Source organism: Melospiza georgiana, chromosome 1 (genome assembly GCF_028018845.1).
Source record: "Melospiza georgiana isolate bMelGeo1 chromosome 1, bMelGeo1.pri, whole genome shotgun sequence".
Lineage (NCBI taxonomy): Eukaryota > Metazoa > Chordata > Aves > Passeriformes > Passerellidae > Melospiza > Melospiza georgiana.
In genome coordinates, this window is record NC_080430.1 from 3,978,114 (window position 1) to 4,000,750 (window position 22,637).

The following is a 22,637-nucleotide window of genomic DNA, read 5'->3' on the forward strand; positions in this document are numbered from 1 at the left end:
GAGGAACAGGAATGGCCATGGGCAGGCATTCATGGCTACTTGGGAGTGGTCAGGAATACAGGACCCCGGGAAGTTTTACTTTCCAATAGCAAAGGGGAACCTTGAATTCAGCAGAGATTGAGCCTTCTCAGGAGCATCATTTATAGCCCTGCCTGGCAAATTAATTTCAAGAACCTAAAGTGATCATGTCATCGATGGCTAATGTCTAATTGGCAATTAATCTATTTAAGAAGAGGTTCTATTTCATGGTTCAGCTTTGGAAAGTCTATAAAATGATGCATTTGCCCCCAGAAAGAATTCTGGGCTAATTTAGGTAATATCAGACAACTTATATACAAAAAATTTGATACTTTCAAGGGCATCAAGCTTGAATGAATCCCAAAACCATTCTTGACACAAATGTTTGCACACAGATGTTTGCACAAGCCCATGCTCTAACTGAATCATAACATCCATATTCCTAATATAATTTGTTGTGTAATACTTGGCATGTCCAAACTTCAGCTGGGTAAAAGCAGCAAAAACATTGAAATACGACGAGAAACTCTATATTTGTATTATTGTTTTACCCTAATTTTTAAAAACATGAAGCTGTGAATTGTGACTGGTGCAGCTGGTGGATATGGAAGGACAATGGAAGCTTCCTGGAGCACTGGCTGTCATTATGTTAGGTTTCAATTGCCTTTCTTTCCTTGCACGTGTTAAAAGTCTATGTAGAGTGGAGCAAGATGAAATCTAAAATTAAATTTACAGCAGTTACAATGGGGAGGCAGAATATGCATTTAGTTCTAAAGATAGGTGGGTAAAAGTTAGGGCCCAAATCTCCCTAGATTGTCTATAGAGCCAGTGGAGCAACAGGGGTTTATCAGGGATGAATCCAAAGCACCTTCCTCAGGCTTTTTGTAAATTGCCTTGTTTTGGAATAAGCAGAAGATGCTTTGTCACCTGCGCAAACCACAGAGTGGGAACACCTGCACACTCCTGGGATGGCAACCTGCACTCAGAAAAAGCAGATTGGAACATCTTTGCCCAGGAAAAATCTGGGATATTTAGGATGGCCCATACAGGCACTGAGACCCATGCTCCTGGATTTGGGAATGTTTCCTTGTTCTTTTTTCCTATTCAGAGAGTATGGGTGTTTGGGACACTGTGGGATACCTGAGGCCATGGTAGGGAGTTCCTGGATAATCTAGGGAAGCATCCACCCTTTATCAGCTTCACTCAGAGGGTGGTGAGGCCCTGGCACAGGTGGCCCTGAGAAGCTGCGGCTGCCCCTGGATCCCTGGAAGTGTCCAAGGCCAGGTGGGACTTGGAGCACCCTGGGGTTGTGGAATGTGTCCCTAGGTGTTCCTAGGGTGTGGAACTGGATGGCATTTCAGCTCCCTTTCAATCCAAACCATTCCTCTGTCTCTGGTCCAGGGGGATTTTCCAGGTGCTTTCTGTACTGCTGGAGTCACCAGAAACTGATGCCTTGAGAAGCTGACCTAGAACAGAGGCTGGACAGAGCTAAAGAATAAAGCAGGGATTTATTCAAAGGCCTCCATGGATGCACCTTGGGCAGCACCAGAGCCCAGCCAGGGCTGCACCCAAGATGAACCAAAATGGCCCCAAAATGCACGAGCGCTCCCGGGGTCTCTCCCTGGGATCAGTTCTGCTCCATTTGCACCTTGCAGTTCATTGTCCCATTCCAGCTTTAGCCCAGGCAGTCCCACCCTGCTTGTTTTTCTCTCTCCAGCCCACGGTGTTTGTGCTCTGGGGCTGAGATTTGGCTCATTTGTCCTTGGTGCCCAGCTGGAGCAGGAATTGTTTTGTCTCCCTGCTCTGTGCACAGAGCTCACCATGCCCTGATGTGGAGCTCAGACCCACACACTAAAGCAGCACAGAATCTGAAAATATAAAAGCTAAAACCTGAGGCATCACTAGGATTCTATGGCCTTTTCCTGTTTGGATGTGTGGTAAATACAGATGTTTGTGCCCAGGGAATCACCAGGGCACAGACAGCCCCCATCAGTCCGTGGATCAGGAGCTCTCAGTGCAGACGCCACAGGAGCTGGTTGAACAGTGACCCAGGTTTGCTTTGTCAGGGACATTTTGTTGAGTTTCTAGGCAATCACATTTGCCCACTTGACACTTGTTAGCAGTTTCGATATTTCTGCTTCATGCCTTTAATTCCTTTCCTGGGTATGTTTCAACTATTTTAATGAGTTGATGATAAGTTTGAAGGGTGCTTGTCTAGCACAAAGCAAAACCATTTGTGCCAGGAGTGGGAGCACCATCAGCAGCCATGGCCTGAATCCCTGCTCTCAGTTCAGGGTCTAAGTGCCACAAAAGCACTTTTAAATACACTATTAAGCTTCTCCTTCTTTAAGAAGAATAGAGGGATTTAAGCCTGGAATTCACCTTAAATACATTTTTTTCTTAAGGGCTTTACTGTAAATTGGTTAAACAGTATCACTGTGAACACAGGGTTTAGTGGAAATACTCCCTGCCTGCAGTAGTGGATTGGAATTAGATGATTTTTAAAGTCCCTTCCAACACAAAACTTTCAATGGTTTCTGTGATTCTACGAAATACACAAATAAATCACACTTCATTTACTTTGATTTGGGTTTTTTTGTTTGTTTCTTCACTAGTGAAACAATTATTGTACCTCTTTAATCTATTTTATTTATTATTTTAATGATCATAAGCTAGAGCAGCTAATATGGTGCAGTTCTATCACAACCTGAATGGAAAGAGAGTGGGTTTTGTCTTTACAGTTTTTGACTTAGAAGCTTAAAAAAAATGAGCCAAGTTCTCTGCAAGGTGTAGACTAAGGAACAAATTGTGAATTTCACATTTTCTGCACCATTAACTCTTAAGTTACCTGAAATTTTTCAAAATAAACTATTTACTGTGGGTGAGTTATGCAACTGTTCTGGCTCTTTCTCTGGCCCAGAGATTCTGTAAGGTAAGAAAGGGTTAATTTGGAGTCAATGAAGGCACTGGGACAACAGCAAGTAAAATTGGAAAGATATCCTAGAAAGTGGGTACAAGATCCTGGTTCTCTGCTTCACTTCTAAGTACAATTTGGAAGAGTTCACTTCCAGTTGAGGGTCTGCTTTGCCTGCCATAAAAACAAAGAGCATTCCTTTCCCTAAAGGCAAGCATCAAGTGAAGAGTGGAAAAGTAGAAATTGGCATAGTCTTACAGGTGGGCACCTGGAAAATGGTGCAGAAAATTAAATTTCATTACACGACAAATTAAAAATGAAGAATCATGAACAGTTTGTGTGTTAGCACAACTGATTTTGTTTATTTTTAAACCACCCCAAAATCCAATCATGCTCTATATACATAGGCAATACATGGGATAGCACACCAAATGTAGACAAAAAAGATAAAATATATTCTGGTTTATTTTGCTGATGATTTTCATTTTTATTCTTTTTTCGTTGTCCATCTGCTCAAGTTAATGAAATTATCAAACGTATACAGATTCCTATGCCAATGCTAACTCACCTCCCAATCCCACCCTCTCTCTCAGGGAGGAGAATCCATCCCATTACCTCTGGGGGGTTTTGCTGAATGCTGGAATGTTCTGATTTTCCATCAGTTCCTCTGGGCCTCATTTCTTATGGAAATTTTTTTAGTACAGAACAAGTATATCAGCACGTGTCTGCTTGAACTATATTCTATAGTTAGTAGGTAAGACCAGCTAATGCTTTGTGTTACTCAGGAAATCATAAGTAGCACTCACACATACAAATTTAAACAGAAAATAATCTTCCACGTCATTTAGAGTGTTAATTTTCTTTCTCATTTCCAGTGTCATTTTGTTAAGCACTGCTGCAATTCTTTCCACTTGTCTTTATGCTCCTATTTTCTTACAAAACAGTACACTAGGCTTTCTGTATAAAACATATATATAAACATTTATATATATATATATATATAAAAAAAACAAAGCAACCACCCCCAAAATGGATTTACAGGTATGTATTTGTCCCTCATTAGAAAATATACCGTGTGTTCATCTGTTTGTGGTCCCTGAATGTCACAGCGCTGGTTATTGGGATAAGGGCACAGAGAAAGGGGAATTCTTTTGTCCTTGTTTTGCTTTAAATCACATGATAAATTTCACAAGGTGAACAAAAGCAGAGTAGCCACAGGAACCATCAGATCCTGTTTGCACACTGACACCACGTCTCTCTTGTTGCCATTGTTGCTGCTCTCCAATTTGAATTCTAGTTATTACTTCCCAGGAGTTAATATATCTTTTTTTTTTTTTTTTTTTTTTTTAATCACATACATTCTTCCCTCACAAGCAGCTGGATGCAGGTTCAGGGAGAATGAAACACTAGAAAGTCTGAAAGATCCTGTGACTCTGGAAATTCTTACCTTGCCTTACTTTTCTGGCCCTCTTTTTCTCAAAGACGATCAATCATTTAGGAAATTATGGGTAATTTTACATAGCAACTAATCTTTAGTAACCTTTCCTTCAAAAAGATGTTTTTGGATGCTGTTTTGAGACTGGCTTTTTTCCCATTCATTGCTGGCATTAGATGCCACACTTGCATTTTTGTATAAATACTGTTTTTTCAAGTGTAAGGCCTCTGTTATTGGTACAGATGATTCTCTGTCCTCAATATCTATTCTTTCATGAAAAACCTGGTCATTGGAACTATTTATCATTACTGAGTGATGTGGTGGGAAAATCCCCCATACTAAATACACCTCAGAATTGGGTGGTACCAAGGGAAGGGTTAAACTTCAGCCCAATTTATTTAGGTCGTGCAAAGGTGACCTTAATAAACTTCACCCCATTTTGTTTACATCATGACTTCTCAACCTAAAGACTCTGTAACTGAAAAACCCCAGATATAAAAGATGCTATTAGGATTGGGGACATAAAAAAAAAAAAAAAGGAAAACGGTATTGAATTTAAAAAACAAAGTACTGCTTGCTGGTTTACAAAGAGTCTATAACACTGATAAAATCTTCGGAAACCAATGTGCTGCTTTTTTTTTTTTGCTTTTTTTTTTTTCCCCTCTCTCCATGCCCTTCTTTATTTTGGCTTCATCTCCACCCGGGAGTTCATATCATCCCCTTCCAGGTCATACTCTTCTACTTGGCCACTGGTCCACACCTTCATGCGGTCCGTGAGGTCGCTGGTTCTGGGTGCCAGGATGAAGTCGTAAATCAGGGCAGCACTTGCTCCTCCAATGATTGGGCCAACCCAGAAAATCTGGAACACAAATCCAAGCAATTGCATCAGGTCTTTCTGCATCTGAAGCTCCTCTGAGTATTTTCACAGTGAAATTTTGCAGCCCGTCGACCTGAATGGTTACTTAACCATGCGGAATTAAAACCAGGAATTTGTCACCATGAGAGGTGAATAACTGTGACTATGCTGTAAAATTGTGATATTTAAAACCAGTTGTCTATTGCTAAAACATCTCTGCTACCCCATATAGAGCTGGCAGGGGAGCATAGTTTCTAAAACAACAGGGCATTAGTTTCCATTCTCCTATTGAATTCCAGTCATAGGTGAACTTGAAAGTAATACTTAACGAGAACTTAATTAGGGGCTTAATTTGACACTAGATGCTGCTTAGCTGGTGATATTGCTGTGATTGAACTGGCCTGACCACTTAAGAAAATTAAAATTTAGAAGGAGAGGTAATAAAAGGAATTTTAAATTTTAGTAGAAAAGTTGATTTTGTTAGAAATAACAGAAGATATTGAAGACTTTGCAGGGCCAAAGCACTACTGAGTCTGGAAACTCTTTTATTTAGCAATATCAGTAGTTTAACACAAATTATTACATCTATCTTCCTCTGTATCTATAAAGGATAATAATTTTCCTATTAAATTCTGAAAATATCAGCTCCTCACTTAGTTACTTCCCTTTAATGTCCTAATAATAATGCTCAAGTGGTGTAGACTGCCAAAATTTCCCCAGGGTCCTCCTTTTATGTTTTACTCTTTAGATGAAAATGGAATCTGTATCCAAAATTTTCACAACCCCATTCTATTACCGCTAAATTTCCTGTGTGACCTGTGACTATGCAACTGGCTGCCAAAATCACGAGTTGGAGAATTGGAACAATCCCCATTTTATATACTCAAGAACACATGTTCATTTACAACTTTATATCAAGCTTTTTTATTGAGCTTCAGTGAAATAACTAAATTTTTGTGAAGACCCTCATTTTAACCACATTTAAACACAAGGACTAATCTAAAATTTATAGTGTTTCCAGAGCACTTATCCTTGAAAACACATAAGCAGACACTCAGCTTTAAGAGGGTGAACATTTTATCAGCTGTTAAATATTGGATGATCTGTTTCAGTTAATAAACATGCTTAAGAATCTTTCTAAATTGGGTTTTACCAGATTAAGGAGTAGCATTTTACAAATTAAATTTAAACAATAAATAAACAGTACAGGATTCTGTGTAATAAGGCTTAAACAATTAAAATGTTTGAAGTAAATAAATATAAAGTGGAATAACCAGAGAAAATCTACTGTATTACTTTAGGCACAGAGACTGAATGAGCCTGAGGACTTTTTTGTTTGCCTGAGGGTGGTCAGGATGTAAAGGAGAATATTCTTTGTTAGGTGAAATGGAAATGCCAACTCTTTGACTTTGTCCTAATGATAGGTGTTGAAATGTTTCTGATCTTGTAGGTTATGTGTTTTTCAGACCCTCTTGTGAGTTAAACAAATTTACTCAACTTACCCAGTGGTCTTGAAAGTTGTTGGCGATGAGCGCTGAGCCGAAAGATCTGGCTGGGTTAATTCCACAGCCGGTGTAATCAATCTAGGAGGCGGAGAGAGAACCACAGGTGAGGCATAGATGAAGCTTCCCCATCATCTCACTGGCCCACCCCGAGGTGGGAGAGGGCAGATATAACCTTATAAAGAGGTTATATCTTATAAAGAGGCTAAAACTTACAGCCAGAAGATGGCCCAAGGCAACGGAGAGACCGATGGCCAAAGGCGCCGATCCCGAGACATCGTTCCTTCTCCGGTCTGTGGTGGCCAGGACACACAGCACCAGCTGGAAGGTGGCAATGATTTCAATTCCCAGCCCTTGGCCTGCATTGATTCCTTCTGAAAGCTGCATGGAGGCAGGAAGGAAAATGTTATTTCATATTCCTGCATGACTTCATGCAGTGTAACAAAGTTCTGAGGTATCTATTTCTTCAATATGAACATGAACATCCATTTCCCTCCTGGGGTTCCTTTTGCTTAACAGGGGGAAAAAGAGGGAGAAATAGAAAAAACTGAAGAGAAGTTAGTTTTGAAACACTGCCTGCTGTACTCCAGCCTAGGCATAAGCAGTTGTTTGTGTTTTTTTTGAGTGCTTGCTTCTCCCAGCCAAGGTGAACACTCAGCCACTGGGCACAGTGTGAGTGGAATTATCTATGTGTGAGAAACAAACCAGCCAGAGAGTCACCTCCAGCAGAGTTTACTTTTCAGAAGTGAACTGTGGTGCCTTAGGACAGTCACTCATTGCTTCAAGAACTTCCACATTAATATTAAGATATTACTGTTCCACCTAGACTGTAAATTAATATGCCCCAGGAAATACCCTGAGATTTCCACAGAGTTTATGGGGGACTGGTAGATGTGACAGAAGACCAAAAGTATGTAAAACATCTCTAGATATGAACATTTACTTAATGTATCTCTAATTTGCACAGATAATGGTGTAGTCAGTGGAGATGAGATCCATTCACCTGATGAAATGAAGGAGATCATTTGAAAGCTCTGTCTTTTCTTTTAATAGATCTCATTTGACTACTAAGAGCTTAGACACCTAATTCACAGCTGAGCTACTTTTTGGTGCCTTAGACTCAAACTGAAGCTCATTTAACTTCTTTAGGATACATTAAAAAAATCCCGAGTTAAGGAATCCAAAGGGGCTGATGGGAGTGCTTGAATTTCCTGCTGAAGTGAATTATCTAGAAAAACTGAAACTGTCAGAGATAAATATTCCAATGGAATTATTAGTCATGAAATCAGCAGAGTTTCTTGTAAGTGCTGTAGAGCATATTGAAACCATGGTGATTCACTTAAATGGACACTACAGAGCAGAAATGCTGTCATATTTCAGGAGTACTGCTAAAATTTTGTTCCTAACAGGAAACCATGGAGGTAAACCATTTGATGTTAAAGCAAGTTTTGAGTTCTGCTTTTAATCGCTGTATTCAGTGGTGTCTCCATTAAGTCAAGGCAAGTCTGTTACTGAGCTGAATAACTTGATGTTAAGCAGAAATAACTCACTTGTATGGATGGGATGAAACATGAGCTTGGCCAAAGGCCAGAGAACTGAGAATGAGACTTAGAGTAGGAAGCAAACACTGCAAAACTTGTATTAATTTGTGCTATCAGTGGGTTATCACATCTGTCAGAGCCCCTGCATTAAAAACTGCTGGGTTATTCGTGGCAAAAAACATAATTACATGTTGTTGTGACCTGTCCAGAACAATGAAACCACGGGAAATCCTGCTGTTAATCTGATTTTGTGGTTTATGCCCTAATTTCCCCAAAGCTAATATTTAAAAATCCTTAAAACTTCTAGATGACAAACTGAACTATTTCACCTTCCACAGGTGCTGTTCACATTTCCTGTTTCTTCTCTGTAGCAAAGTTTAATATAAAATTCCTAAGCAATGAAAAAAATTAATTTGAGTCTTTCCTCAGCATAAATCTGATTTTTAAATCCTGCTATTCTGAAGCACTGATAATGTATTTTTATAGCTTGTTCTTTAACATGCAGGAGTGATATCCTCTGAACTGGAAATAGTTTATTCACTAATAGAAAGGAATTCTGGTTGAAAGGATGGGTATTTTGGTTCCTCCAGCATCCACAGAGTAGAAACTGAACTCCATTAATGAAACCTTTATCATTATTAGGATTTATACGTGAGAAGTGTGAGTCTGACATAAATGCATCTATACAAGATGCACTGAAATTTTTAGATCTAGAAATTCCTGCTTGATATCTCTGAATTAATATTCTGTTGCTTTTGTTAGTTTTAAAAATAAGCAAATTTTTTTTTCACAGTAGAAACTGTGGCATTTTTGTCTCTCAACAAATTAGGCTTCCAATGTTCTTCCTTGTATCAAAACTAATTTAAGACTCTGGACTCTGTACCCTCTGGAAAATCTTATCTCACGTTTGGAAGGCCAAATGGCCAAACTTAAAAGCCAGGTAGCAAATAAGTGACTGATGTGCACATGGCCAAAAGCAGATAAGAAACCAAATTCTTTTCAATCATAATGCAACCCCAGAGAACCCAGAGCTGAGGTCTGACACATCAATGTTTGCATTTGACAAAGCCTTGACATTTTAAAATATTAAACGCTGGCCAGCCATTGGGCTTTCCCTTCATTTGAAGGGCTTCTATAAAAGACAATAAGAGCAAAATTATTCTTTAAAAACCTGTGATAATCCTTATCTTTGAGAGGAGGAAATCATATTCTTCCTTTCCCTCCAGGAAAAACACATCCTACAGCTGACGTGGCTTGAGGTCATTCTCCCTGCTAATCAACACTCATTGATGGGCTGAGTGGGATCAAAGAAAACCTGGAAATATCATAGGAAACCTTTTGCTTTCCTCCAGCCATGTAATTTTACACAGCCTGCCAGAAACATTAAGATTCTACTGTGAGAGCAAGGACTCTGGGCCGTGCTCCAAAATGGGACAAACCCAGGCAAACCTTGGATGCCCTGCTTTGATGGGGCCTGTGGATCTGCAGTGTGTAAGTAGGATAGTAAATATTAACTAAATTTAAATATTTATTAAATATATAATATATAAATTTTCTGTAGGATAACAGAATATTTATTTGACTCCTTATCAGAGGTAATTTATCACTGCAGCATCAGCCTGGACCATCCATGGTACACATGGAACAGCACCAGTGTTCACCATCCCAAGCACACCACAGAAAAGCTTTAGAAAGGGAAAATACAAAGGTATATTCCTTTCTGTCAAGTTAAAATTTACATGTGCATATTTATAGTTAGTTATAGTTATAGTTATAGTTAGTTATAGTTAACGTTATACTTATATCATCCTCATTCACAGAGGATTTGCAATTCTTACCCAGATAACATTTTGCACCTTTTGAATCTGCTTGTTTGAGCTCTTGACAGAACCAAGGAGGCACAACCAACATGGGTTTGTCATCCTCTTCTTGTATTTTCTTTATGTTATTCAGATTTTTAAGGAAAGTTTGAACTTTTGTGGAAGATTTTGTAGAATATCAGACTCCAGAAGCTTCAATGATGTCTAAAACTTAATCTGAATTTAGTAGGAAGCTGTACCACACTTTAGAGAACTGACTAAAAATCAACAGCTGTTCTTAACATCTGCCCATTCTGTTGCTGAGAATATCCAAAATACAAGGCGTCCAATATCTCTGGTTCCTAAATAGACAAAATAATGCTTTGAAACGTGACACAGCCACTTCTAGTGCAGTGTTGGGGTGAAGAGGACCCTCTCCAGTGACCTGTGCCCACACTGCAATGCCTTTTTCCCTGCACTGATACCTTTTAGCAGTGGTCATAGGGTGTGCAGACTGACACTGCATGTGTCCTTGATGCATCTGCTGGCAAATCTTTGACATCTTCTCTTTGCAGTCCAATAATCCTCATTAAGGTAACAGAAAAATTGTCAGAGGGCAGAGAACAGCACAGAAACTCCCTGAGGTTTTTCAGGCTTCAGATCTGGGACACCTGAGGAGTGGATTGAGAGCTTTGAGGAACCAAACATGCTCTAAGGGGTTAAATGAAACACACAAGCCCGTATTCATCTCCAAGAGAGTCTACATAGGCTTCTTTTCCTTTTTTGTTCACATGAATAATTCCACTCAACTTCATTTCTAATGTCAGTGTTTTGACAGCAGAAGCACCAGAAACACACATAAGAATCACTGGCAAGATGGGAGAGCTGTCTGTGGACACATTTTTATGATCAGCTGAATCAATCTTGGCTGCAGCAGCTTGCAGTGAGTAATTCCCACTCTACCTCACAGCTCCCTGACAAGAAGCAGAACATGCAGACACCCCAAGGGATGTGCATCCTCCTGTGAGCTGAATTCCACCATTCTCAGCCTTAACAATCCCATGGTTAATATTTTTATGATTTTCGGATTTTTCCCTCTCAGTTCACTGTGAATCTGAACAAGGTCATGGAATAAAAATGTACCAGAATTCAGTAAATGAACAGAAGTCACATCTTATTCAGAAAACTCCTGAGATGCACCAGATTGGAAACTAAGGAAGCACTGAAGGCACAGTGGCTCAAGAGACATTCAAATGAAGAACATTAAACCCCCCAAAAAATTATCTAGACATGAACATGAGAGCAATTAGTTGAGAAGAACACCTGCTTTATATCTTAGGAAATGGGCAGTGGCCACATCACTTCCAGCTCTCCATAACATCACACAGGAGATGGGAACTACAGAATTTGTTTCCCAGAAGTGCCACGTTTAGCTGACTGCCTCCCACAGCAATCATTTGGGCAAATTAATGGCATGTTTTCTTTCCTTTTGAATTTTTTTTAATTTTTTTTTTTTTTTTTTTTTTTTTTTAGGACAGGATATTTATGAGTTGTCCGCCTTCGGAAGAGAAACGGGGACAGGAAATTAAACTGGCCCAAGGTAAACCCCACTGTGTACTTCTCTAGTGGCTTCATATTTTTCTCATTACCAGAGAAAGTATATCAAGTTCAAACCTGTTTCCCGTTATATGGATAAGACACTTTGTTATGCAAGGTGGTTCCACCACGTGGGATGGGCTGAGCTCCATCTCATCCAACAAACCCTCAGCCCTGGATTGGAGCTTCCAGGGCCCAGCTTCCTTTCATATAACAGGGATTAGTTTCTCATTGTTCCAGAAAAAAAAAAATAATTAAAAAAAGAGGACTCTGGTATTGCAAAAGTCTATTTTTCAGTAGGGGAATGTCAGCTTTGCCCATTCTTATGAAAAACCAGAGCAAGCCCTGCCTGCTGGTGTGGTTTGGAGGAAGAAAATTTAAGCCACAGCATTTAAAATGGCTGGGACTTCTCTTCCTTGCATATCCTCACCATCTCACCTAAATTATTACCTTTTGCCTGCCTTGGCATTTTTCTTAAAATTAGCTTTTTATTCAAGTAAATTCTTGCCATCTTACAGCATTTTTTTTCTTATAGCTTAAAATTTCCCTTCTTTGACGTTTCTTATTTTACTGAATAAGGAAAACTCTTCACAATAGCTTAGATGGTTCAGTTTCTCTTCTTCCCCCTCCTCTTTTGAAATATTAATCATTCTTTTTTATGCCAACTAGCTATTTAAGTGTGTGGCTGGCAAAGTTCTTTAATGGGATGTTCTACAAATGTAATCTCAGAAATTCATCTCCCTACTTCCCTCCAAGCCACATCCCACTGTCTTGCCTGTCATTTTGTTTGACTTTTCTCACTCTTTCAGCTCCAACTCAGTCATTAAAACAACTTGATGGTTTCCATATTGATAACATACCTTTATTCTCCTGGAAGTCTATCCCACATCTCCATAGCTATAAACCTTGAGTCACAGTCAGAATTGATTCAGAGATTCATCCCTGGCTGTTTAACTACAGTTATTCACTTCTACCCTTGCTATTTAACAGTATCACTACAAAATTGATGTTTCTGTACCCATTAATTGAATATTAGGGATTCAGGGAGTGCAAAAATCTCATTTCTTTAGTAAGGAGAGACAGGCAAAGATCCAAAGAGTTTCACTTAAAATTATACGACAGGAGGACTCAGAAGCTGCTTATAAATTAGCTTTGGACTGTATCCTACATCAACAATGGAAGCATTCAGCAGAACCTGGGGACAAAACACATTGTCCTCTGCTAGATTATCCCTCCTATAAATACAGCCTTAAGAGCTCTAAAGGGGACTCATTCAATTCCCAGAGCAGAAATCATATTTTCCGTTCCTCAGGCAGCAGACACCCTCCAGGAACGAGGCCCAGCTCCCTCCTCCCACCCTCTGCAGGCTGAGGAGAAGCTATCCAGGGCTTTGTGTTATATATGGAGAGAAAGAGGGGAGAATGATTATTGTATTAAACCAGAGCACATAAAATTCGTGTGTCAGACCAAGATAGGCAGTAAAAGTTCCTCTACAGGACTTGTTTTCAGCACAGCTGGTCAGACACAGACAATTTTTTTTCTTTACACTTTTACTTTTTTGATGTGCCTCTGGGAAAGTTGCTTGGGATAAACTTTTTTTTTTCTTGTTGTTAAATGTTGCTGCTGAGAAATAAACAACTTCTATTCAGAGGATGAGGAATTGTGAGGTTTTGTATTTTTTTTTTCCTTTACCCAGCAACACCCAAGCAAATAGTTAATTTTCTGTAATAGTTGAAGCACTCATTTATACCACAGAGCATTTTATTATCTCCTCTATTACCAGCCCAGAAGGATATAGCATTTCAGTGGGAATTTTGGGCATATGTGAATTTTGAGCCAAATAGAATCATCCTTTTTATGTTGTTACTGGAATAACACCTGGATTTGCACAAACCTCACTTTATGGCTGTTGGCAATTCCACCAAAGTAATATTCATTTTATATTTCTAGACAAACTCCAGCAAATCTGTGAAGTTCTCAAAAATTATGAGCCATAAATAAGCATTGAACACTTGGCATTTCCATGGGGTTAAAAACCAGCTCTGAGCCTGCGCAATGCATTTCAGGAATTGGGGGAACAATTCCAGCTCCTCCATTCCTCCACCTTTCTCATCAAGCAAGAAATCCTAACAAAGGAACGAAAAGGGGCCAAACCTGACCTTACCCACTCCAAGCCCTCAGGAGGAGCTGTGTGTGTAAATGTGCAAGGAAACATGCCACATTTCTGCTCTGAAAGCCTCCATTGACTCCACTTGGCGCAGAATTAGCCTGGAAAAGTTGAGTTTTCTGTGACACCTCCCAGTGGTTCCTAGAGAGGGGATGCTCAGGACTCGTCCAGGATTTCTTTACTCCTTTCTAGTCTAGGAGTTGTGCCTTGCAGAGCTCCCAGGCCACATTTCTGCCCTCCTGCTGTTTATAGTTTCCTCCAGGATGCCTGTCAGGCTCTGTATATTTGATTTAACAGGTTGATGTCGTGCCTCAGCCTCAGATCTCCTCAGTTCAAGGAAGCTGCAGCAGTCAAACACCAGCCCTGGCTCTGGATGCCAGGAAGATCAGCATTTCCCCATCAATTACGCATTAATAAATACTCAGGGCTCAGAATGTTCTCAGCCAGGCCAGAAAAACCTCCAGGAGACAATTGTGGTACCAGGTAAAGACCCCTCTGTTATTGAATTCTTTCCATTAAGCTGGAGAATGGACAAATCAGCAAAAATGTACTACTGCCCTAAAGAAAACAGGCAATTTCCTCTGGAGACAAACAGAAAATTTTTCAGGGGCTATCTTTTCTTCCTTTAGTACTTTTGATATGCTTTAAAAATGCTTCACTTAAAAATATCTATACAGATAGTGATAGTTTTTAGGATTCTCTGATTAAAGAAATGGTATTCTCAGCTCCCTGAAGGTTTACATTAACTGCTAAAACCCACGAGCCCTGCTGCAAAAACCTAGTTGTTTTTTTTTTTTTTTCTTATCATTGCACCAATTTAACCAGATTTAATCATATTCATTCTCTTGCTGCGGGCATTTCCATTTGTTCTCGGGCTGTGGTCCTGACCATGTCAGATCTTGCTTCAGAACCCACACCCATTATTAGATTTTTTTTTTAACTTTCCAATTAATTTAGATTAAAAATTTAAATTTGGATTTATCTCATCTGAAGAATCTTTCTGTCCATCTGTCTCTGGTGTGTGAGTGTGTTTGGGGGTGTGCAAACACATAACACACAGAACACCCAAATATATTTGGTGTAATCAGAGAACTCTGTGGAAAGGAAACCAATTTAAATGGTTTATTTGCCACTCAGGAAGGCTGGTGGCAAAATGAATTTTACTTAAATCTTACTTAGTCTGACTGTTGATCTAACACAGTAAAGAAATCATTCCCTGAAAATCCCACTCCACTTGTATTACAATATTAACTAACTAACCAAATTAATAGTTTTTTACATCTATGGCGACTCACTGTTTTAAACACTTCTGTGCATCCTTTTCAGGAATTTATACCATTTCTAAGTAGAAATAAGTGAAGAAAACTTTTAGTTTGAGGCCTGCAGATCATTTCCAAATGCTCATCCTTGGATCCACTGGCACAAAACCCACTTTGATCTTCTCTGTTCTAGCACAAAAGGACAGGGCTGCAGGAGGATGAGCACCAAGGGCCTCTCCTTGTCCCAGAAAAGCTGTGCTGCTGCATCCCTCCAAAATCCTGGGGTATGGCTCGATTATTGGTGAGGCGCTAAGCAAATCCTCATGGAAATGGAAATCAGATAAAAAGCTCTGAGATCTGAGATAAGGATTCGAGCCATAACCCCAGATTCTCTGGGGGATGGGTGATAACCATCAGGTTTACATCTCAGCCCAGATGTTTCTGCTGTCACTGTGTGAACCCATTAAAAAGAGGCCGAGACCGTGGCCAGTTCTGAGCAGGTGCCTTTCCTGTGTCCCACCTGCCCTGCCTGGGGCCCCTCAGGACAATGCTGGCGAGCCTTGAAAGCCCTCTGCTGCAAAAACTGACAGTGAACAATGAGCTATTGTTGTGGCAGTCTTTGTTAAGAAATAAAAATCCCAGATCTGTGTCATGTACGGGAACCATTTTGCTCATTACAAAAATGCAGCTTGTGAATGTTGGAGTCCTCCAGCATGCAGAAGCAAGGTTGTCAGAAGAAGCCTAATCTGGATCAAAAATAGGCAGGGCAGAGGGCAGAGACAGGGAGAATTAAGCTTCTCACTATCCTAGATTTGAGAAAGGCACAAAATATTATCTTCATTGAAAAAAAAATAAAATAAGTTATCCAAGGATTTTTCAATAAGCACTAAAGGTCAGGATCTCAGCTGCGTGTCTCGTCCATCCAGCAGCACCTCTGGAGCTGCAATTTTCCACAGTGACTCAGAGGAAAAGCAGCATCACTTACTCAATTGTCCCCTCACACTGTCAAGCTCTCAGTTTATTTTGGATGTTCTTCCAACTGGAGCTGGCTTTGTTTAATTGGAGGTTGGAGAACGGGCTCGAAGGGCGCGGGCACGAGGAGCCGGGGAAATCACAAGGCAAACACTGAGTCACCCAGGGCAACCAGGCAAGTCCTGCTCCCCATGGTGAGAAGGCCACTGGTGGGCACCAAATGTGGGGAGTGTGGTGATTCCCCATGAGGAATCCCCTCTGAAACAAGTTCCTAAAGGATGGGAAGGATCCAATGGGGAATATCAGGACAAACATTTCAGTGCTGGCCCATAAACACCAGCAAAAGGTGTGGCAGGTCTCAACTACATGAAAGGGAATTCCCGCTGCTGGTGCAACATTATGTTTGCACTGGAAATGCAAATTGGGAATTTATCGGGAGAAAATTCACCAGCATGGATGCCCTAGAGGTAAGACCATCTGCAGATGACAAGGATCTTATCACATCATATGCTCCACTATCTTGGGAACAAAAGATTCTTCATTTTCCCCAAGTAGCAGAATAAGACCTGGAACATGTAGACAGTAAAGGAAAGAAAACCTAAAAATCTCCAGCATTCAGGTTCCAATTTGCTCTGATGCTGCTGGATCCCAATCCAGCTCAGTGGGAGTAGTTATGGAAAAAGGACTCTTTCCCATCCCTGGAAGTGTCCAAGGCCAGGTTGGACAGGGCAGCTGGGACAGTGGAAGGTGTCCCTGCCCATGGCAGGGGTTGGATCTTTAGGGTCTCTTCCAACCCGAGCTATTCCATGATTCTGTGCTCCTGTGGCGCGCCTTTGGTGAGGCTGGAAGGTCAAAGCAGCAGATGCTGGCCTGGCATGAGGAGTCAAAGACAGCAAAAACCTCCTTTTTCCCTGCCCTTGAGCAATCCAGAGCTGGACACGGGGAGTTTATCCCCAAAGGACATGGTGTGCACCACCTGTGCCACGGCTGATCCTGACGTGGGCAGCCCCAGGGAGCAGCATGGACACAGCCCAGCCAGTCACAGCAGAAATTCAAAGGGCGTTCCAGCAACAAGCAAATCTCCATGCTCCAGGAATAGCATCCACATGAATATTCACCTGTCTTAAAATGACCTCTGAATCCACTGACCACAGATCTCCTCTGGCTTTTCCAGAGAGCTCCTTAGTTACACAAACAACATTTATCAGTTCACTGGGTGTTTTCTAAACTCAAGGCCTCCTATTTGTTATTCTTGGTTGTTTTTCTTTTCTCTTTATCTACCCGAGCAACGTTACCTTCAGGTCTGTTTTTCTTGCCTACAATTTTTGATCCACTTATAACTTTTAAAATAATATCTTTCATCATAAACTCAAAGGAAGAGTTTTCAAATAGTTTCCAAATTATAGCCCTGAGAGTTTGGGGACACATTTCCTGGCACTCTCATCACTATGCCAAAACACAGAAAACTATGAAATTGTGAAAGTTGTGAAATTGTGAAAATTGTGAAGTGGTGTCTGCATTTGTCACAAAATTCTAATTATTTATCTATAGCTATATATTTAGCTCAGACTATTTTATATATCTACATATATCTATATATATCTATATATATATATATCTACAGATAGATGGATAAAAAAATAGATACACAAATATGAAATAACCTGAGCTAAAGAAATTTTCTGACCATGTTTTTAAGAGTTTGCTAAAAGTTCTCCAGATGAACATTGTTCAACAGCAAATATTGTGTTACTTTACAGCACAGAAGCCTCTTCTCTCCTGTCTTTCCTGCTGGAGCTCTTTGTTGGTCATTAACTGCCTGTGCTGAGTAGTTTGTTCCATTATCTAAACTCCAGATCTGTCCTCACCAGACAATAGCCAGCTCTGCTGGCAGATGAGTGCATTTTGGATCTGGTATTCTCTATTCTTACAGCTTTACCTAATGGAAATTTGTAATGTGTAGTAATCCAACTTTCAAAAAAAAAAAAAGATACAAGATGATGTAAGGAAAAATATTTAAATTTTTAGAAGAGCAAACACACTGCATGCTCCTCTTCCAGCTTCTCCAGTTCTCAAAGTTTTTACTTTGGAGCCCACACCACTACTAAAATATATTGGAAGTTAAGTGTCTTAAAAGGATTCAGTAATCTAAATACATCTCTGAGCGTTGTCCAAAATGTCTTACTCGGGACCAGCCAAAGTAACTAAAAATATGTCTGTTGACTTAAGCACAGTTTGGATCAAAATCCTAATGTGTGACTGGTTTACTTGTCTTGGTGTAAACCAGACATTAATACTGAACATGTTAAAGGAACATCCTGCATTTTCATCCTCCATTCTTCCTCCTCAGGTTTGCACTGTCTATGGCTGGTTTTGTGCTTCATTTGACTGTGTTTCCTTTTTTCCCTTTGTGCAATGAAAAATACTTGGATTTATCCCACTCAATTTTGGATTCTTAGCCGAGGTTTGTAAGCCTGGAGCCCCAGCATGGCAAAGGGCAGCTGGGTGTCTCTGGAAGCAACTCAACAGATCCAGAGGTAGAAGTGCCTCTCTTTGTCCCTCATTCCCTGAGGATTAGAGAGCAGCCAGTGGAAATGGGTTCTCAGCTTGGTCCCCCCAGTGCAGGACCTGCAGCCAGGCAGGAAAAACCCAAGTTCAGGCATGCAACCCCACCCAGTATCCACCGGGAGCCCTGGATGGCCACTCACCCCATCACACACTGCCCCCGCCACGTTTTCCCTGTAAAAAACACATTTTCAAGAGCACAGCAGGGTCAGAACAGAGGACAAAGCCACACACATCCAGACCCTCTTCCCAAACATGCAGCACCCTCTATTCCTGTTCTGAACAGGGAATCCACACCTCATTATCTACAAGAAGAGAGAGCAGCTAGCAGGGATGCCATCTCTGAGCCTCCCCTTCTTGTCCTCAGGTTAAAAATCATAATAAAAGCAACTCTGTGGTTCCTCCTCTCCAGCTCTTTGCTGTGGATCCAGGATGTGCCCGTTGAGATCAGCCCTGCACGAGCACAGCCCCTCTGCTGCTGCTCCCCCCTGCCTTGGGCTCAGACCCAGCTCCCCCTCAGCCCTCCCCAGGCACTCCAGGCTTGTCGCTGGGAAACGAATGGATTTGCTTTCCTTTCCTTTTCTTTCCTTTCCTCTCTCTCAAGGCAGAAGAACAGCTGCTGCCCCCACTATCCCCAGGGGGGTCTCCCCACTGCTCTTCCAGCCAGAACATTTGTAAGTGGATATGTGAAAGAAAAAAGAAACAAATATCTGAATATTTTCCTGAATATTCAAATCTTCAGGTATTCAAATATTCAAATATTTCCTGAATTTTCAAATATCTGAATATTTTCCACAACAAACAGCGAGACCAGAGCTTTTAGAAACTATATTCTCTGTTATTCCATTGCACAGAAATTGCTGATTGATTTGTAAAATTTATATGATGGAGACTTAACCCTGCCTGGTTTTGCCTCTGTAACTCTAGTCACTGACTGAGGAGCAAAAACAGCTTCACCCCCCTTCACAAAAGGCCAGGTTTAGAGCTTTGGTTAGAGGAAGGAACCAGTCATCAGGATTTTATGGAAGCAAAAGGGAAAAGCCAAGCTTAAGTGCTACCAAAACCAGACCTCCCGTGTTTAATGGCAGTTGGACCTCTCGAGGAAACCACTTGGGCAGACACCCTGTCCCATGTGGTTGAGCTGCTCCCTCTGTCAGTGGTTTCAGAGGAAAAGATCGAGTATCACACTCGCAGCCAGAACCTTCTGGAGTCAATAAAATTATTTGCTCTTCTTCCCCAAAATGTTTTGAGTTAGCCCATCAAAATTTCCGAAGCGCTGGCAGGATGGAATAGCTGCAGGCACCAGGAGAGAGGGAGGTGAGCAGCCAATTCATCAGGGTGAATGACACTGAGCTGCCCAGGAATCACCTTAATATCAGATTTTACTCTGTTTTGAAAACTTGACTCATGTTCTGAATTAATTGCAATGTCAAATTACAGTATGCAAAACCATATTGCTGGTTTGCCTAAGTTATTTCAGAAGAGATGTTGCATTTGCAGTTTTATGTCCCAAATACTCTTGTGACTACAAATGGGCAGAAGATTTCAAATTAGCTCAATTTACAAACTGCAGTCAGGAATATTTTGAAACAAAGAGGCCAAAGAAAATATGTAAAATACTTGTTCTTAAGAGATCAGGTCAAGTGAGTGACCAGAAAGAATTTCCATTTATAGCACTGTGCGTCCTGCAGTGGCTGTAGCACTGCCTCTGACAGTGGGATGGTTTCAAGTTTAGAAGTGTATTTACCCTTTTTTCTCTCCCATTATTCTGCAACAAAAACAGCAAAATGACATTTTGAGGAGGAGGAGTTGTGGCCAGGCAGTTTTTAGGCAGCGTGATGTGAGCACCTGGCTGGGAGAGAGCTGGAACCTGCACCCCAGTTACCTGTAGCTGCCTCACGTTTTTCCACCAGTTTATACATGAGAATTCAGGATTTGTCCAATTTTTGCCCAGAAGTGCACAGAAAGGGCAGCTGGGATTCTGCCAGGCTGGATCTGAGCACTCTGCCTAATGCAACAGGTACTGCTCACACCTTTGGGGATGGGATTTCTCCTGCTGCACACCTCTCTCTGCTCCCATGGGTTTTCACTGCAGTCATCACCAGTATACACAAACCATTAATTAAGTACTGAAAATTAATCACACTCACAGAAGCCAAAACAACACTGCTGTATGCACATTAATCAACATGCCACCTTAGAGACCCTCAGAACCACTAAAGGTCATAAAACTGCCAGTGATTTCAGCGTTAAATTGGCATCAAAAGCCACCTTTCAGCAACTGGGGTGTACAAAACTGAACACAAGCAAAACTGATCACGACCAGAATGTCCTAAAGCTCCAAAATGAGGGTGGGGAGGAAGCACCATCCCTGTGACATCCTGGTTATCAGTCAGGACTAGATCCTCTCCTGCAATAAACAGTCGCGCTCTCTGAGGTCACCAGCACCAACAGAACCCCCACATCTTTAGTAAATTGCAGCTGCTACATTTCTACTCTAAAAAAAAATAAAATAAAATAAAATAAAATAAAGGAGGAATTCAAAGTTTCTACTTACAGCATTAAGCCCCAGGGAGTTTCCTGGGAGAGAGGAGGTGACTCCTGAGAGGATGGCAGTGGCCACCACTGCCCCCAGGCACTGGGCGAGGATGTACATGAGCGCCTTGAAGATGCTGATCTGGCAGCTGAGCAGCAGCCCCAGGGTGACAGCTGGGTTCAGGTGTGCCCCACTGATGTGGCCCACGCTCTGAGCCATGGTAGCAATGGATAACCCAAAAGCCAGAGAAACCTTCACGTTGTCCTGAGACCTCGTTGATGTTTTGTTGGCCACCACGGGGAACTGGAAGCCCAGAGCAGAGCCAATGCTGATAAAAATGAAAAGGCTCATGGCCAGGAACTCGGCCACCACTGCCCTCCAGAATATTTTCTTTCTGAATTCGCTAGCCATCTTTCCTCTTTCTCTCTCCCCTCCTCACTTTCCCTTCTCCCTCTGTCCCTTCCTTTGCCTGATATTTTCCCTTAGAGGTCTGAAGAGAAATCTGGAGGAAAAATACAGTCCTTGGATTATTTATAGGGCTTTGGGTGGTCTGTAGGAGGGAAGGGGTGTTGCACAAAAGGAGGAAAGAACATCTACATAGATGCTGACTGCTAGATTGATGTAAGACACTGTTTGCCTGCCAAAGTTTTTTTCTTCCTTTTTTTTTTTTTTTTTTTTTCTTTCCTTTTCCCCTCCCTTAACAGCGTTCGGTCTCTGCCGCCGTTTTTAAGAGGCTTTTTAAAATTCTTGGAAAAATCTTTAGGAGAGCCTTAGGAATTTCAGCCTCACTTCTTTAACTCCTGTGTCATCTTTCAGCGTGTGGATATCGGGATGAAAGCTTTGATGGGATTCCTGTCTGGAGCTGAAACAGAAAGCAAAGTTATCAGAGCAGGCTGGTAAGTTTTTCACGCTCAGCTTCAGCGGCAGCAGATAACAGCTGAAAGTAGTAAATAAGACTGACAGCTAAATCCACACTCCAGAGGCTTCAGTAGCTCTGTTTCTTTTGAAAAAAAAAAAAGGTAGAAATGTCCCTTCTGCTGGCTCTGTGGACTCGGAGAGGTTTTGGATGCCAAGTCCGGCGGCTGTACGGACACTCTTGGATTTACACAGCTCACACGAGCTGGTGCTCACTCATGAGGGATCATTTTTAATCTCTGTGTAAATCTGCCACAACACTGTGGTAAGCTGGAAGCTTTAAATGCACGTCCTTTGGATGCCAAGGATGATTTTTATTTTAATTTATTGTTTCAAATTTATGTAATTTCTTCACTTTTCTGCTTCCAAGCACGGAGGCATCTCGGGGTTTCCCCAGCCTGACTGGGAGGAGAAAAGCCAATCTGGGGGCTCCCTAGCCCAGGTGCCATCTCTCACCAGCCTGCTGAAGGTCAGCTCAGCTGTCCTGGCTGTCTCCAGGGAGACTCTGCTGCTGAGCCGCAGGACTGGCCAGACAGAGGGGACAGCAAGGGAGAAGGGAAAT

At 41.3% G+C, this 22,637-nt stretch overlaps 1 protein-coding gene across 1 annotated transcript; it reads right to left on the bottom strand.

Annotated features, from left to right (window-relative positions):
* Positions 1–3,266: 3,266 nt before the first annotated feature.
* On the bottom strand, positions 3,267–21,655 carry AQP1 (aquaporin 1 (Colton blood group)). Its single transcript, XM_058023150.1, has 4 exons — positions 21,182–21,655; positions 6,942–7,106; positions 6,726–6,806; positions 3,267–5,226 (listed from the first exon to the last, which is right to left on the bottom strand). The coding sequence occupies exons 1-4, from the start codon at positions 21,569–21,571 to the stop codon at positions 5,047–5,049; spliced, it is 816 nt and encodes a 271-aa protein (XP_057879133.1). The 5' UTR covers positions 21,572–21,655; the 3' UTR covers positions 3,267–5,046.
* Between the last annotated feature and the right edge of the window lie 982 nt (positions 21,656–22,637).